The sequence below is a fragment of the Parus major genome, chromosome 2 (genome assembly GCF_001522545.3).
Source record: "Parus major isolate Abel chromosome 2, Parus_major1.1, whole genome shotgun sequence".
In the NCBI taxonomy this organism is placed as follows: Eukaryota; Metazoa; Chordata; class Aves; order Passeriformes; family Paridae; genus Parus; species Parus major.
In genome coordinates this window covers 69708499-69724684 of record NC_031769.1, presented here as the reverse complement: position 1 = coordinate 69724684, position 16186 = coordinate 69708499, and the positions used below count along the sequence as shown (strand labels likewise).

Here is a 16186-nt window from a genome sequence, read left to right as displayed (position 1 = left end):
GTTATGAAAAAAACTATGAAACTACTATGAAAAATGTAGACTGTGCTATTCCTTAATTTTCACTGAAATAAATGGTTCCCAAGAAATCCCTCAACTGCCTTCTCAGCGCTGTTACCCTAGAGAAATTATCACTGTTTCAAGTAGGCTTAAGCATTGCTCAAAACTAGGCATGTATTTAAGGCATTAACGTTTATAAATGAAAGCACTGTGCTTCATTAAAGTTAAAACTGATTCTTTAATTACCATGTTAAGTTTCAGAAACTGAAAAAAGGAGAGAAAAAACACTTAAGAAAATTTATGGGTGGAATGGAATGGAAGGAGCAGAAAAAAATGATCTAAGCACCTCCAGAAGTCAAATTGTGTTTTCAATAAGGGGAAGTGAGAAAGAAAGGGAAGACACACACACACAATCACCAGAGGAAGAAAACAAACCCTCCCTTCCACTGAGGCTTTGCTGATGCTGAAGTACATGCACAGAATACTCTCCCACCTGCTATAGTGCAACATGGCCAACCTGGACTGCTCAGAGCACTACTCTCAGCTGCATCCCAGTGACACTGCAGCATAAGACGTAGCCCTTGTGAGAGGAAGTAGACAGCTTCTGGTGAACTGGAGGGAGAAATGAAAAGAAACACAGGGGAAAGTGACTGATATCAAAGAGAAGGAATCAAGAGGACCTTCCTTACACATGCAGGGCTTAGTGGGAGCCACTGGAACTGGTGGTGGTGATTCCCTCTCCAGAACAACCAGGGGCGAATGTGAGAATCCCACACTTTGAGGAGACAGCAGCCATGATGGTATAAAGCCACTTGTTCCTTCCAGTCAGCCTGTACCTGCTCAGTGTCCTCCAACTCTATAAAGGGTCTCAAAAAAAACAACTAGGGGAAAAAAAAAGTAAGAAAGTCAACATCCATTTTGTCTGGCAATAGTGCACCCTTTTGACATCAACTATAATTCATCACATGCTGAATTATTTTTGCTTTAGTCATCCTGCTGTGCTCTTACACAATTCAGATTTGTAACAGAAGACTTTTTTAGACTTCACTAACATTCACATACATTTTTTTTTTAGACAGGCTGTACCACAGTGCCTTGTCTTTAAGTCTGCTGCTTTCTAAAATGTCACAGCATTCAAAGAAAAGGTCTTGTTTATCAGCTCTCAGATCTCCCTGATGCAAGAGAACTCTTGTTCTACTACTTTAGTTTCAGTCCTTCAGAATGCACAGAACCACAAATGGAAAAAAATATTTAAAAATACATGACACTACTTTACATGTCCAAATTATTTCAAAGCTCCCTCTGCTGCAAATGCAAGTCACATTCAACTTTCATTTAAAGTTAAGTAAGCTTGAAAACACAGAAAAGGGCAAACTCCCCTTTCCCTGTCATCTAAAGAGGAATTTTATTGCACTGACGGGAGCCATTGTATTCTAAAGCAGTACTGGTCCCCCAAAAAACACGGAATAAACTTGCCTCTCCCTGCAGATGCACTGCTGAGAGCAACAGGGCAGTGCGACATAGAGAAGAGGGCACTGAGAGGGGACATCATCAAGGTCCCTAAGTGTCTAAGAGAGGGGATACCCCTTAAGGCCATAAGAGAGGAGGGATGCGGGCTCTTCTCGGCGGTGCCGTGCAACAGGACAAGAGTGAATGGGCAGAAACTGATGCACAGGAAGTTCCACCTGAACATGAGGAAGAACTTCTTTACTGTGCGGGTGCCCGCACACTGAACGGATTCACAGAGGGGTTGTGAAGTCTCCCTCACCGGAGATATTCAAGAACTGTCTGGACGCAATCCTGTGCCACGTGCTCTAGGATATCCCTGCTGGAGCAGGGAGGATGGACCGGATGACCCTCCCGTGGCCCCTTCCGACCCGACCCATCCAGTGCCACCCGGTCTCACCCCACCGCCGCCTCCCGGGCAGGCGGGGGCACGGAGCCAGCGCTGAACTGAGCCGCACCCGGCCGGGTCCCGCTCCCCGCTCCCCGCTCCCCGCTCTGCTGGGCCGCACAGCCCCGCCAGCCCGATCCCGCCAGCCCCGCGGAGCCGCCGCACCCCCGCCCCGGGACCTGCGCCCCCGCCCCGCCCCGGGCCTGGCCCCGGCCCCGGCCCCGGCCCCTGCGGAGCACCACGAGCAGCGCAGAGCGGCCCAAAGGCGGCCCCGCCGCCCCTCCGCGGGCAGCCCGGCACGCCGAGCCCACCTGGCGCCCTCGCCGCCGCCGAGGCCGGCGCTGCCCGCAGCGCCCCGGCTCCGGAACAGGAAAGCGGTGGGAGGCGCTGCGGGCGGAAGCGCCGCCCGCCCGAGGGGAGCGACGGCATGAGCGGAGCGGAGCCGGGGCCCGGCCGGGCCGCCCGACGGCATTACCCGGCCCTGCCCGTGTGGGTGGTGGAGGACCACCAGGACGTGAGTGCCCCGCGCTGGGCTGCCGCGGGATGGGGGCTCCCTCGGGTGCGGCTTGGGGAGGGGTTTCGTTTGTTCCCGTTCGTGTGCTCGTTCGTGTGTTTCTTCGCGGCGCCCCGGGAGATGCGCTTTCCCCTCATGTGTGCGGGTCTCCGGCTCCACCTTGGGAGCTGCCCTGCCCTCCGCAGCCGCACCAAACCCCAAACCTGCCTTCCCTTCCTCTGCTCAAACATCCGTCAGCTTCAGTGCCCAGGTGACCTCATTTTGGTTCCCGATTCACATACTGAGCTACTTATGGCCATGATCGCATTCTGGCATCTTTTAAAGTAATTATTGCTGGCTACTTTTTTTCTTCTTTGTATCGTTAATTGCTACGGTTTAAAGGAAATAATACCTACGTTACACTGCTGTTATAGTTTGCTAGCTGTTAGTGGGGTGTTTGGAATCTCAACCCTACCCAGTGTATAACATATCAACAGAAGATAAATAAATATAACCCCATCCCAACAAGTAGACTGACTTGACAAGAAATGTTAAAAATCTGGAGCTTTGCTTTTTTTTTTGTGGAGTCACTGGAAAAGGGAGTGAAGAAGGAATTGCTTTTAACTGCTGTTTCACATGGGTTTTTTTATAATAGCATAAACTGAGGCTTTAATCCTAAAATAACAGATTCTTTACTAGATTATTTACAAACAGAAAATATGAGTGTAGTAAAGTTCATTAAAGAAAACAATTTTATGAATTTGTAAGTCGGTTAATGCAATTCATTTTTGCTAAGAGTCACTGAATATATGATGCTGTGATAGCCCATTTTTCATGGTAGCCAAGGACTTAGAGTGTCACTGTGGTAGGAATCCTGAGATAATGCCTTTTAATCATCCTTAGTTTTAGTCTCTATATTACTGTTTTCATTTAGCTTAAAATTCTATCAATACTAAACACTTAATTTTAAATGTTTTCAGTATAGGAGTGTGGTTGAATTGGTCTGTCTTGCATAAAACATAAATGGTTTTTTGTCCCAAAGCATAAGAACTTCACAGAAAATTTTATATCAGCCTTGCTGACAATGATGTTCCTCCAGAGCAAGTTGTCAATAGCTGCATCGTGCACTGATTAATGGTAACAGCTGTCATGAAGGAATTCTTTTTCTTGATCCAAATCAGGAGAACTTGCAAGGTTAGAGAACTTAGTTTCTAGCGGCTCTTGCAACCAGTAGTTGCACTTATCTGAGGTGAAGCTTCAATTCCAATTGAAATTATTGTAGGTTCTTTAGTAGGCCAGATTGCTTCTTTTTTACAAAGTAGTAGAAGCCATAGATCAAGGAACCCATGTTGTTTGTAATCTTGTTTTATCTACTATTGCATTAATATACATATGTTTTACAGTTATGCCTATGCAGTATGCAGGGTTTGTCATCTTAATTAGTTTTATGCCAAAAAAAAAAAATAGCTCAGTTTCTGTTGTAATGTAGAGGTCACACATAATTTTTGTTGCTTCTTACAATCCTCACATTCCCTGTATAATAGGGCCGTGAGTCACAATCCTTGTTGGATTTGCTCTGGCAGCCAAGGCAGCTGATCTAACTGTGGAAGAGACTCTGTGTATTGCAGTTCAGTGGTTTGCTATACTGTAAATTTGTGAGTTGCTTCATCTCCCATTTTACACACCTCTGAGTGAAGAACTTCCTTGCAAACACTTAGTCATGGAGGGATTAGGAATTAATTCTTCAAGAGGAAGACACTTAATGGTCAGCTAAAGCTTGAATCATGGTGGGGGCAGTTTTCAATCAGTTAACTTATAAGGAGCAAACTGTTTCTATCTCCATAGCACCAAGTGCATGGTGAGGAGGCTTTATAGCATGGGGAAAGAAATACATGGGCAATGATCTGCAGAAGAGGAAGGGCATTGCTGGGGCTTAGTTGGATGTAAATTGAAGAAAAAAAAACATCTGGGAGTTGAGTTGAATGGCTAGTGAAAAGAGCTACTGCAAACAAGACTTCTTATAAAGAAGGAGAAAGGATGTAAAGCTGTGACTTTTCAGCAGTTTCTCATCTGGACCACTGGGGCTTATTATGATTAGTGTTCATAAGTGTCTTGCCACTGGAGTTATTTCCCCTTTGTATTGTTTACTGTCTCCTCCTCCCTCTAATCCAAATTCTGAAGGAATGAAGGTGGTACTGGTGGTTTTGCTGCTAAAGCCATTGCATTTTTCAGCCCACTGGTTATCATTAAAATGTTTTTATTCATATTGCTTTAGGTGCTGCCTTTCATCTATCGTGCCATTGGTTCAAAGCATCTTCCTGCCAGTAACATCAGTTTTGTTCATCTTGATTCCCATCCAGACCTTCTCATTCCTGTGAATATGCCTGCAGACACTGTATTTGACAAAGAAGCTCTTTTTAGGTAAGTCCTGGCTACTGCATCAGAGTAGACTATAAGTCTACTACTTGCTGCCTTTGATTCACAGTGAATATTGGTTGGACTGCATAGGAAGGTGTATATATAAACAAGAGGTATAAGTCAGATTCAAGTTGTATCTTCTGTCTTTTCACTTTCGCTGCAGTTTTGTTTTTTAATGGCAAAAGTTACATTTCATATCAAGCAATTTAAGATGTATGAGTTTGCTTTGTGTATTTGCTCAGTAGTGTATGATGGTATTATCCCAAGTAGTTCCTCTGGGTAACAGGAAAGCACTCTGCATGGGTGCTTTGTCTGAAAAGCTGTAGTTAAAACAGTTTTACTCTCTTCACACTGAAAAAACTGACTTTGAGATTGAAATAGCACATCATCCTTTGTTGGCATGCTGAATATGTGAAGGAGAACAAGATATTCCTATTTTAATCATGAAGACCAGTATTTTCCCCCACCATCTAAGGTAGGTAGGTAATAAGCCACAGTGATCTCTGCTATTGTCTTACTCTTCCTGTTTTAAAATAACTATTGTCCACTTCAGTATTATGGTGATTTACAGCAATTACAATCTGATGGTGTACTTGAACCACCTTAGCCATAGTCAATATTTTGTTCTCTTTGTTGGATGACTAAAAGGTTTTGTGGACTCTGTCATAAAATCATCAAATCCTTTGGGTTGGAAGGAACCTTAAAGATCATGTAGTTTCAACTCTCCTTCCATAGGCAGGGGCACTTTCCATTAGACCAAGTTGCTATCCAACCTGGCCTTGAGCACTTTTGGGCATGGGTCACGTACAACTGCTTGGACAACCCATTCCTGTGCCTCACCACACTCACAGTGAAGAATTTCTTCCTAGTGTCTAATCAAAACACACACTCTTTCAGTTTAAATACATGTCCTATCACTGCATGCCCTTGTAAAAAGTCCCTCTCCATCTTTCTTGTAGTCCCTTTTGGGACTTGGGTATTGGAAGGTTTCTGTATATAAGGTTTCTGTGCAGCTCTGAACAACCCCAACTGTCTCAGCCTGTCCTCATAGGAAAAGTATCCCAGCCCTCTGTTTGTTTTTGTGGCCTTCTCTGGACCTGCTTGAACAGCTCTGTGTAATTGTTATGTGGGGGGCCCAGAGCAGGATGCAGCACTCCAGATGTGTGGTCTCACAAGAGCAGAACAGAGGGGCAGAATCCCCTTCTGTGACCTGCTCATTATGCTTCTTTTTCTGTAGCCCAGGATACAGTTGGCATCATACCCCTAAAAAAAATAGGGTCTTGATAATGAGGAAAGATGCTAACCTCTGGATGTAAATTGACTCACTTTAATTACTGGATGACATTTAAAATACACTTGAAGCAGTTTGCAATAAAACATTCTCATGAGGTCAGTTGGAAGTTACTTAGAACAATGTTGATGATGTTCCTTGCTCTTTCCTCTGTCTGATGTATCAAGAGAAAAAGGGAATAGAGACTCATGAAGGTTGAAAAGGCCTCTAAGATTATCGAGTCCAGCCAATAACCTAACACTGCCAGGTCCACCACTAAGGAGTGAAGCCAATTCCACTCTATGTCCAGACTTCTTCATACCTACTACAGACATGGTTGTTTTGTCTTAGGAATAAAGATTTCCCTCTTTTTCTTTCTTTGATGACGTTACCCTTACAAGGAGTGCTAATTTTAGATGATTTGCTTGGGGGCCTTCAAGGTGTGGAAGATGTTCGTGGCATTTTTATTTATAGGGAAAGTAACATTGCTATCTTCTGTCTTTCTCTACTGATTACAGTGAATTAAGTATTGAAAACTGGATTATGCCTGCTGTTTATGCTGGCCATATTTCTCAAGTAGTGTGGCTTCACCCACGCTGGGCTCAGCAGATCTCGGAAGGGAAACACAGTTTTCTGATTGGGAAAGATGTATCAACAACAACGATCAGGTAAGTTATCTGCTGACATATACTAGTAATATAAAAGCTATCTCTACAGCTTTTCATTGGAATTTTCTTTGTTTTCTTGGACAAAGATGGATATTTTATTTCTAGTTTCCTTAGAACCTAATGCAGTTGCACTTGTATCAATTTAGTCTTTGGTCTAACCAGTAAAATTGTTGTTTGGTATCAGCCACAACTCTTTTTCTAGTATGTTGTAGGTTTTTTTGTTTGGAGTTTTTTTGTTTGTTTGTTTTTTGAAGTTAATCTAGTAAAGTACTGAAACAGGTACTCAGGTAGTGAATTCTCCATCATTTGATAAAGGACAGTTTACCTGAGCAGCCTCATCTAGCTTTGAAGTCAGTTCTGCTTTGATCAGATGATTGACTAGAGACATCCAGTTGTCTCTTTGAATCTTAATTATTCTGTGATTCAAGTTCAAATCAGAGCCCCTCATCATTCTGCAGGATGCAGTCCATAATAATTTTGCATTCACCATATTCACAGTGTTGTGATTTTGTGCAGCTTTAATATTTGCAAATCATGTCTCTTGTGAGCATAGCAGAATAAATCTTTTGAAGCAAGTTTAACAGAAAATGTCAGAGAAATGCTGTGTTTTATCACCTTAAATAAAACACCTAAAGCTCTACAATTCTGAATCTGAAGCTTAAAGGGAACCTAAAGGATTTTTTTAAAAAGCTAGTTCTTTCTGTTACACTGAATCATTTAGCCAATATATAGGAATACTTCATGATGGTTGAAAAGCTCTCTCACTGGTGGTTTTAGCAGTCATGAAAACAACATTTCAGACTTCCTTTTGAAGACAGTTGGGTACTTTTCCTTCAGGTTCTAGGCTTACCAAAACCATGAAGGAAGAAAGAGAAAGAATCCTCATAAATACAAATGTCCTGAAAATTTTGATGACAAGAGATGGATAGGGAATAGATACAGCCTCTTCGTTAGTGGACACTAAGGTGCTATGAGCTCATGGTGAACCCTGCAGAATTTCTGGGAAAATACGCTGTGAATGCCTTGTCAACAAGGTGGAAGTTGTAATCCAGCATCTCACCTTGACAAATTGAGGGTAATCCATCTGCAAGACACTGGGAAAATGAAGCTTCAGATTTCTCCTACTTAGGAAATTATTTGTCTTTGTGATTGATTGATGGTGATACCCTGTATTCAAATGAGGCCTTACCGACAGCAAACAGAAGTTCACACTGCTTAATCTTGTTCGTAATTTCATTAATTACAATGTAATCATTATGCTTAAGGCTTAATGTACAGGTTGAAAATTCTACTCTTTAAATTTTCATTGTAAGCAGAAGTTTTAGTGTTGTTTTTTGTTGGTTAGTTGTTTTGTGGGGGTTTTTTTTAAGTGGATTTGATTGATAGTTATCTATTTATCCTCTAGGTACTGTCTTTATCACTTAGGGAATCTGTTGGGGATAAAAGAGTTAAACTTAGTGAAAGTACAATACAATGAATTCCTAAGTCAATATTTATGCATTTCAGGGCATGATTTCTCAACCCCAACTATCATAATTTTCCTGGAAAATTATAAAACCAAGACAAAATATCCATAAGTTTACTATGTTACGTTCCATAATATTGATAATATCTCGTCAATTCTGGATGTTGTCTTTAAAATGCAATTAAGTTTCAAATTAATCTTAGTAGCACATAATGCATTATCTTTCTTATCCCCTAAAACTTTGTAGGGATATAATTAAAAATATAGAGTGAATTTTAATATATTCTGCAATAAAGAAGTAGAAAAAACATCAATATAATTTAAACCTGAAGATTAAAGGAAATAATTTTGTCTACACAGTTTTATTGTTTTCATTACCCATCAAACATCTATTCATTCTTCTCTGGATCCCTAAAGTAGAAAATGTTTTTTTCCTAAGCTCTTTGTGAAGATGTGTATTAACTGTGAGTTATTGTCAATTGTAGGGTTACAGGCACAGATCATTACTTCTTAAGTGATGGTCTTTATGTTCCTGCTGATCAGCTGGAAAACCAGAAGCCTTTAAATTTGCACGTCATTCTCATCAATCCCACTGAATCATCAAACAGCCGTGAAGGAAATGGTGAAGTAGCATCTGCTAAAAGGCTGAAGCTAAATACAGATGACACTGCAAGTGCCACTTCTGCCTCTCCAGTGGCTCCTGATGACTTTGATCACATCATCCCAAGTGTGAAGGAAAAGGAGATACAAAATGCAGGTGCCCTGAATGGGGCAGAAGCCTTGGCAGAGGGCTCAGCTTCGAGCTGTCTCAAAAACAGTGAATGCCCAATAAGGGAAGTTGTTAAAGATGTCTGCCAAGTACTGCAGAAAGGGGATGCATATGTTTTGGACATCGACTTAGATTTTTTTTCAGTTAAAAATCCATTTAAAGAAATATACACACAGGTACGTGTGGAAATTGAGCAGCCTTGTACCACTTAGAAAAGAGTCCCAGCCTTAGTGTTTATGTCTATGGAGAAGCTCTCATCTAAGCTAAATTAGCAGATTCACTGATAGCGGTTAATGATTCTTGGTAATATTTTCAAGAGATATTCCTGTTTTAAAGAAATATTTCTAAGGGAGTGGTAAAAAATTGCAACCACCAAATAGGGAAGTTTCTTACACTTGGTATCAATATTGAGTGTACATTCAAACTCAGGGGTATACTCAACTTCTGCTTGTTGCTTGGGTCATAAAAGCCATGGTTGGGTTTCCAGAGGTTACCTTCCAAATACCCAAAGCAAGATTCATCGGGGAAAATGAGAGACTATCGTTTTTTACCCTCTATAACCCATGCTTAAAAAGACATGATCAGGAGACTGCCTTTCAAAAGGCACAGTAGTGTTGATTATCCAAAGAGTGGTAGCTTGTCTTGATGAGAGGTTGTTATGCTCATTATTGTCTGCAGTACTAGAGTAGGGAAATGATCATTTTTCAAAGAAGGAAGGCTTTGAAGATTGGGTTCCTCATTTGAAGAGTCATTTTCTTCCTTTCTTTTTTCTTTTTCAAAGACAGAATATGAGCTTTTGCAGGAGTTGTACAATTTCAAGAAGCCACATAAAAATGCAACAGAGGTATGATGCTTCCTTGTGGAATATATGAAGGAGTGATTCTTTTTATTTACCCAATGAAAATGAGTTACGACAACAGGAAGGAGCCTATCAAAGGTGCTTAATGAAGTGGTCTCACATTAAGCTATGCAGCCAAATGCTGATCAGTAGCATCTTAGGAATTTTTTTATATTAAATGTTTTGATTAAACATGTGTATTACATAAATTTTTAACATGAGTGTGAAAATTTGTTTCTGTAAACAAATGGTAATTGGCATGGAAGGAATGAAAACATAAGAACTCACTAGCAGACTTGTTCTTTTTATAGCTTAATAGGGCTTAGGTTTGGTGGGGTGTTTCTTTTTTGTTTTTTTGGTGGCTGGTTCGTTTTTTTTTGTTGTTTTTTTTCCTACCTTGAGGCTCTCCCCTTCCATCCCTTGTTGCTCTTTCTTGATAGCTAGAGTTGTGATTAATGTGTAGTTGGTATTTTGCCTTCTTGTTCAGATGTGGAAAGGATGGTATTATGCCACTGCAATGTACTTTTCATTTTACTTGCCGTGTGCTTCTAAAAGATGAAAATACAACCTTTCATAATCTCATCTGAACACTAATGCAGAGAGATGCAACACATTTAATTATCACAAATACATGAAACCTAGTTAATACATGTGAATAAAGAAATAAAATTATGTTGACTATTGGCAGATTGATTTTTATATTTCTTAGTCAATCAGGAATAAAAATCAGGTACATATTTGAAAGGTGGCTTTTTTAAATCTGTAATGGGAAAAACAGAACAAAGTGCGGTGATTTATTCTGAAGGTATAACGGTTTCTGCAGGCATTTGTTATGATCCTCATGAGAAGATGTGCTGTAGAAATTAATCAGTTGTTTCTGATTCCCCACTTCCAGTAGATCAGTCATACAGAATTTAAATCACAGGATAGGTCATGATGTTCTTACATCTTTTTTTCCTAACATGCTTTTGTATATGCTTATTTAAAGGAAGAGCTGCTGGATTGTGTTGAAAACCGTGTTCATCAGCTGGAAGATCTGGAAGCAGCATTTGCCGATTTGTGTGACAGTGATGATGAGGAAACCCTACAGAAATGGGCTTCGTATCCTGGGTAGGAGATTTCTAAGAGGCCTAAATTGCAAATAGAAGTTTGAGAACTGATTAGTCCAGCATTTTGATAACAGAAAAGGATAGGATCTATGCAAGTATATGCTTTCTCCTTTTGTTCTAGAGGAGAAAGAGGCAAAAGGAAGGGCAGTCTACTGCTTTCAGCACTACTTTAAGCTCTGGAAGCTCAGTCTTGTACAGTTTCACACAAGTTTTGTTGTCTATGGATGGAGGCATATTTGGTGACTAAAATCTTTGTCATCAATGTGTAGCACAGCTCTCAAAAAAGTCAACAAACCAAGGAGGACATGGAGGAGCAGCTCTCTGGTGCTCCCAAAGGTTCTGCTTTCTTTGGAAAAATGGAAGCTAATGGCAGTGTATATGAGCAACAGTCTCCACTAAGCATCTGAACTGCGTCACTCTGCTTTTAAACTAGATGTTTTCACATGAAAAGTTGATGAAGAGAGACAAGGAAAGTCTGAGCCTTTCCTTGATAGGAGAATCACTCATTTTCCACATCACATGCAGCAGTTACTGTACAACCTCTGTAACAGTGACAAGAAGTATTTACTATAAAGTTCATATGACTTTTGAGCTACAACAGCTCCCTTGAAGATCTACCCTAAAAGAAGCATAAGGAGGACTTGCCAGTGACAGGTATAAATATAGGGACTTCATAAGAAAGACCTGGTGAAACAGCACAATAATACTGATAATTTCCATTTTTGCGGATGCAAGATGACACAGAGGAGCAAATTTCCTTTTCTAATCATAGGCCACAATTTCTGCTTCTCACTTTATTTTTTTTCTAATCATTTAAGGTATATGTTTCCAACTGTTTGTAACAAATTTTGGTTTTGTTTTAATTCCAGAATGAAGCCACTTGTTCAGCTAGTTCACAGTTTGAAAACCAGGATGGAAAGCCCAGACTATGAAATGGTAGGTGACAAAGTAAAAGAGCAGAGAGCAGACAGATGTCAAAAGCATTGTTTCTACAGGGAGGGAGAGTCATACTTCCTTTCAGACTTCTGGACTTTGTGTGATTTTGTTTTTTTCCTGGGGTTTTATGTCTTATTACTTAGACCAGCTTTTCATTTCAAAGCTGCTAAAATTCTAGTCTGCTTGTCTGTCTATATTTAGTGTGGTCTTCCAGGACTGTGATGTCTTGGGGTGCATCCTGTGGATGGAGGCTAAATTTCACCAGTCTATTGATCTCCTTTGTAGAACTTAAAATAAGGTACCTATTTATAACATATCAGAGCTATATCATCTTTGATGGCTGCAGCATATTCTGAATTCTTAAGAATTCAGTGTACTGGAGATAATGAAATAATCCATACAACCTCCAGAATTTTACTTGTTTAAAGAACAAGCTGGGGGGAAAAAAATCCTGTCAGAAGAGATGCAAGTTGTCTGATAGGTTAGGGATGGTATCCTTAAGACTTTCTACATGCATAAGCTGTATCAATAATTCATCTACAGAAATTAAATCTTTCTCTAATTTACCCACAGGTCCATCAAGCTGGTCTGACCTGTGATTATGTGGAGCTTCCTCACCATGTTAGCACTGAAGATGAGATTGAAGGCCTCATACAATCCATTAAAGTTCTACTGACAGATCTGCCCAAGCCCACACTGGTGACAGTTGCTCGGTAAGACTGTGCAGATACTTTTGCCTTGAAATGTCCAGACTGTGCTCATGAAGCTAAATGATCCTGTCAAAATAGCATTAGTTCTGTCTTAAGCCCTGCTAAAGTAGAAGACCTGTAGTGCTTCAGCATAGGTTGTGTAAAGGCAGTGATGAGGCCTTGTGTGTGTTGGGATTGATAGCTGTCACTATCGTACATCAAAGTTCATACATCTCTACTTGTGTTACTTGAGCTAATTGGAGCAAAGCTGTCTTGGAATGAAATCTCACCTTCCTTACTGTCTTGCTCTATGGTTTATTGTCCTACAGATAAGATTTCTTTTTGTCAGAGAAACTTCTGCTGGAGCTAGTTTTCATTTAGTAGGCTGAAAGCTGTTTATATTCTTCAAAGCTCTAGTAAAACTTTGTTACAGGGTAAAAGTTAGGCTTCCAGGACTGTATGGGTGTTATTTAGAGTAACAGAATGGGATTTGAGGCCAGGGACCTGGGAGAACAAAAGAACTGGACTGAAAAAATATACTTTGAAGACCACAGTGTGCTTCTTGACAAATTACTGCAATTTAATCAGTCAGAAATGCTAATTGTGCCCTTAATAGTCTGGCAACAATAGCAGAAGCTGATATGAAACTGGTTTTCCCAACAAGAACTAATATGGTTAATGCCTGCAATAAAAGAAAGCTCTATTCCCTGTGCCAATTGGAGGGATATTATCCACTGTTGTGGAGAAACCAGAATAATCTCTGTAGATCTTAACAGATAAAAAAAGTCAGGAAGTCAGAAGTTAGTTTTTACTAGTATCTGTTTTAAAGTTCATTAATAGATACTGTAAAAAATGCTATACGCCAGGTATTGGGAAGATGTGTTTCTCAGGTTTTACTGCCTACTTTACCAGTAGCATTTCAATCATTTAGATTTTTCAGTCTAAATTTTCCACGTGTCCTTTAATTAGATCATTTACTTGAACTTTGACTGCCAGAGTGTTCTTTGCCAGATTCAGGAAGAGAGTAGAACTGGAAAGATTTGATTGTGTTCCTGATTTGCTGCAGACTTTCTATTAAACCTAAAATGTAGTGATGAGAAGCACAGCACTATGCTTCAAAGGGATACTGGGAGACAAAACTTGCCACAGTTTGAAAGAAGCTTCAGCCTAGCCACAGAGCAGTGCAGGAATACACAATGTGGTTGTGATGATGATATCTGTATTGTCATGCTTTTATTTTTGTTTTGTTTTTTTTGTTGTACAGATCAAGTTTGGATGACTACTGCCCTTCAGAGCAGGTTGACATCATTCAAGAGAAGGTTCTCACTTTACTACATTCGGTGTATGGCTCACTGGATGTGCACTTAGAATACTCAAGCTCTTCATAATGACTTTTCCTCATGTGTTGCTGTCTAATGCAGAGGATTAACTTGAATTGCTCATTAGCTGTGATTGCAAAGGGAGGACTGCTGTTATTTCAGCAGGTGGCACTAGAACCCAGGCTGACCCAGCTCAGGTTTGAGTTGCATTGTTTTCTCCAAGTCACCTGCATCTGAACTGACTGTTACCTGTTTGGCTTTGTTCAGATTAGTGCTGTAATTACTGTTTTTACTGCCTTGTTTCTTAAAATTGGTGCAAAAGAAATTACTGTGTCTATAAATTGAGGGGTTTTGTCCCATTTCTTTGTGTCTGTAAAAAAAATCATATATATAATTTCTTAAAATGCTTTCCTATTATGTATTTTTGTAATTTAGTAACAGATTTGCTCCTGAGTTGTATTTTATATCTTTTAAAAACTTGCCTTAAAAATGCCCTTAAAACTGTAGTTCTGTGGAGTGATCTTTCCTATCTGTTGTGCTTGAGATGACCCTCTCATTTCTCGAGAGAACCTCTTGGCTTCTGCCCCATCCACAGAATATAATTTGTGTTTATTTTCTTTTTCTCTAATATTGTCTTATTTTGCCTTAGAGTATTTTATTGGTGGCTTAGGTAATATCCCTAATGTACAGATATTTGGCTTGGTGTTTTCACTTCTAGATAATTTTGAGGATAAAAAGTATATGTGCATGTGCATGCTTTTATGTTTTAAATCCTGTAAGGAATTGATGGCTTCTTCAGAAACAAAGATTTTGTTTCACTGAAGTCAGCAGCAAAACATCCTGTACCAGGTTTTACCTCATTTCAGTATTGCTATTTAGGAAATAACAGTTTTAGAACTATTTCATTTAGAAATCAATATAATTATAGAGAAAACCAGCACTTTCAGAGGAAAAAACCCCACAGGATTTATTGGAAATGAAACTGAAACAGGAAAGAGAAAATTCCACCTAAAATATTGTCTTTTATTAGGAATAAATTTTGCTTGTAATTTCTTCTGAAATAATGGAGTTCATTTGCTAACTTTACTGTTTGCTTTACAGAGACTTTGTGCACTTTCACAGTTTTTACTCCTTCTGCTGTTGATATAAATGACAATATTATAGATGGTAAATATATCATTCCTTTAAAATATTTGTTCCCATAGAATAAATTCCATGACCCTGGATCCGTTTTATTTGCTTTTTTGTGATGTGTCTGTCACAAAAATGTGCTTAGCCTTGGCGCCAATTTCCTTAATACTTCATAAATTATAAACAGCCATACACTGCATACAGCAATGAAGTGCAGTCAGATTATGTGCTGCTTGTGTAAGGACTGGAGATTTCTAAAGTTGAAGATCCTTAGTGCTGGGCTTTGCATAAGGTTGTAGGAAACAAAAAAAAAACCTTGTGCGGTATGGCTGAGCCTGTTTTCCTTGGGGAAAGCTTGGACAAGGGAGGGCAAAACGTTGCCTGTCATCAGGGCTGAGGGATCCAAGTGGGGGAACTTAAGTATGGGCCAAACTCAATAGTGCCTGCATTTCTGCCTGGGTGCTGCTCTGGAGTGCCTTGTTTGGTGGGGTAACAAAATTAAGTTTGCTTCTTTGCATTTTATCTGTGGGCTTGTGGTCGTTCCTGTGCCCTGCCCATGCTGGCTCATGCCCATGTGTTCACCATGGTTCTGCAGAATCAAAGTAACATCCTAAATTTTCTTTGTTAACCAAGTTATTTACGAAATCTTCCTTTCAAGTGTAGTTTTTGTTTATGAGTGTCTAATTGTTATCATCTGAAGTCTCTGACTAACACAGGCTGTGTATATGCCAAAAAATGCCAGTATCACATAATAACAGATGTTAATTTCTGCATTAAGTACATTTGCAAGGTTGTTTTTTACTTTGGTGAAAAGTAATCAAGTCAAGCCAGAAACAGGTGTCTCTTATTTCTTGCTTTGCCCTATATGGCTTATTTATTAACCAGATGCACAAATCCTCCATTCCCCACGTCTGCTTCATTTTCCTCTCAGCTTATTTCTGTATGTATTATGCAGAACAAGACTGAAATTGCAGTACCTAACTCCTCCAAACAGTGCTGCAAGGATGGGACATGAAGGCCCATTAGAAATAAATCCACATGAGGGTATTAGCATAGCAGCACCATGTAAGTCAGCAGCTTCATACTGTCTCTTGTGTCTAGATGTCTCTGCTGCCTCTGCTCCTCTCTTCGGCAGCACAGAGGAGTAAGGGTTCCCATTTTGGAGGGCATTTGCAGATATTCCTCAGTGA

The 16186-nt window shown here is 40.0% G+C and overlaps 2 protein-coding genes across 8 annotated transcripts in view; one reads left to right on the top strand and one right to left on the bottom strand.

Annotated features, from left to right (window-relative positions):
• The window catches only part of DROSHA (drosha ribonuclease III), a 73858-nt gene extending 71580 nt beyond the window's left edge, over positions 1-2278 (bottom strand). Inside the window, exons 1-2 of one of the 5 annotated variants that reach the window (XM_015618059.2) lie at positions 2203-2278; positions 687-878 (exon numbers count right to left, since the gene is read on the bottom strand). The gene's annotated coding sequence lies outside the window, so the exon portion shown is untranslated. Of the gene's footprint in view, positions 1-490; positions 610-677; positions 1916-2202 lie in introns of those variants that run through there. The other 4 variants (XM_015618057.1, XM_015618062.1, XM_033512128.1 and 1 more) reach the window with 4 other exon arrangements.
• Positions 2279-2289: 11 nt separating this feature from the next.
• Positions 2290-15091, top strand: C2H5orf22 (chromosome 2 C5orf22 homolog). 3 transcript variants are annotated; one of them, XM_033512131.1, is made up of 10 exons: positions 2319-2405; positions 3929-4031; positions 4660-4805; positions 6591-6740; positions 8691-9150; positions 9756-9818; positions 10801-10922; positions 11791-11857; positions 12431-12570; positions 13811-15091. In XM_033512131.1, the coding sequence occupies exons 3-10, from the start codon at positions 4765-4767 to the stop codon at positions 13932-13934; spliced, it is 1167 nt and encodes a 388-aa protein (XP_033368022.1). In that variant the 5' UTR covers positions 2319-2405; positions 3929-4031; positions 4660-4764; the 3' UTR covers positions 13935-15091. The 3 variants fall into 3 exon arrangements, with proteins under 3 accessions (XP_015473549.1, XP_033368021.1, XP_033368022.1); XM_015618063.2 differs by lacking the exon at positions 3929-4031 and having other exon boundaries at positions 2290-2405; XM_033512130.1 differs by lacking the exon at positions 3929-4031 and having other exon boundaries at positions 2290-2450.
• The last annotated feature ends 1095 nt before the right edge of the window (positions 15092-16186 follow it).

What these genes read in the sequence shown, in the direction of transcription:
- C2H5orf22 (XM_033512130.1), top strand. Translation starts at nt 2,319, where the DNA reads ATGAGCGGAGCGGAGCCGGGGCCCGGCCGGGCCGCCCGACGGCATTAC. An exon ending in GACAAAGAAGCTCTTTTTAG is followed by an intron (nt 4,806 to 6,590) that starts GTAAGTCCTGGC and finishes TACTGATTACAG; the next exon opens with TGAATTAAGTATTGAAAACT. An exon ending in ACACTGGTGACAGTTGCTCG is followed by an intron (nt 12,571 to 13,810) that starts GTAAGACTGTGC and finishes TTTGTTGTACAG; the next exon opens with ATCAAGTTTGGATGACTACT.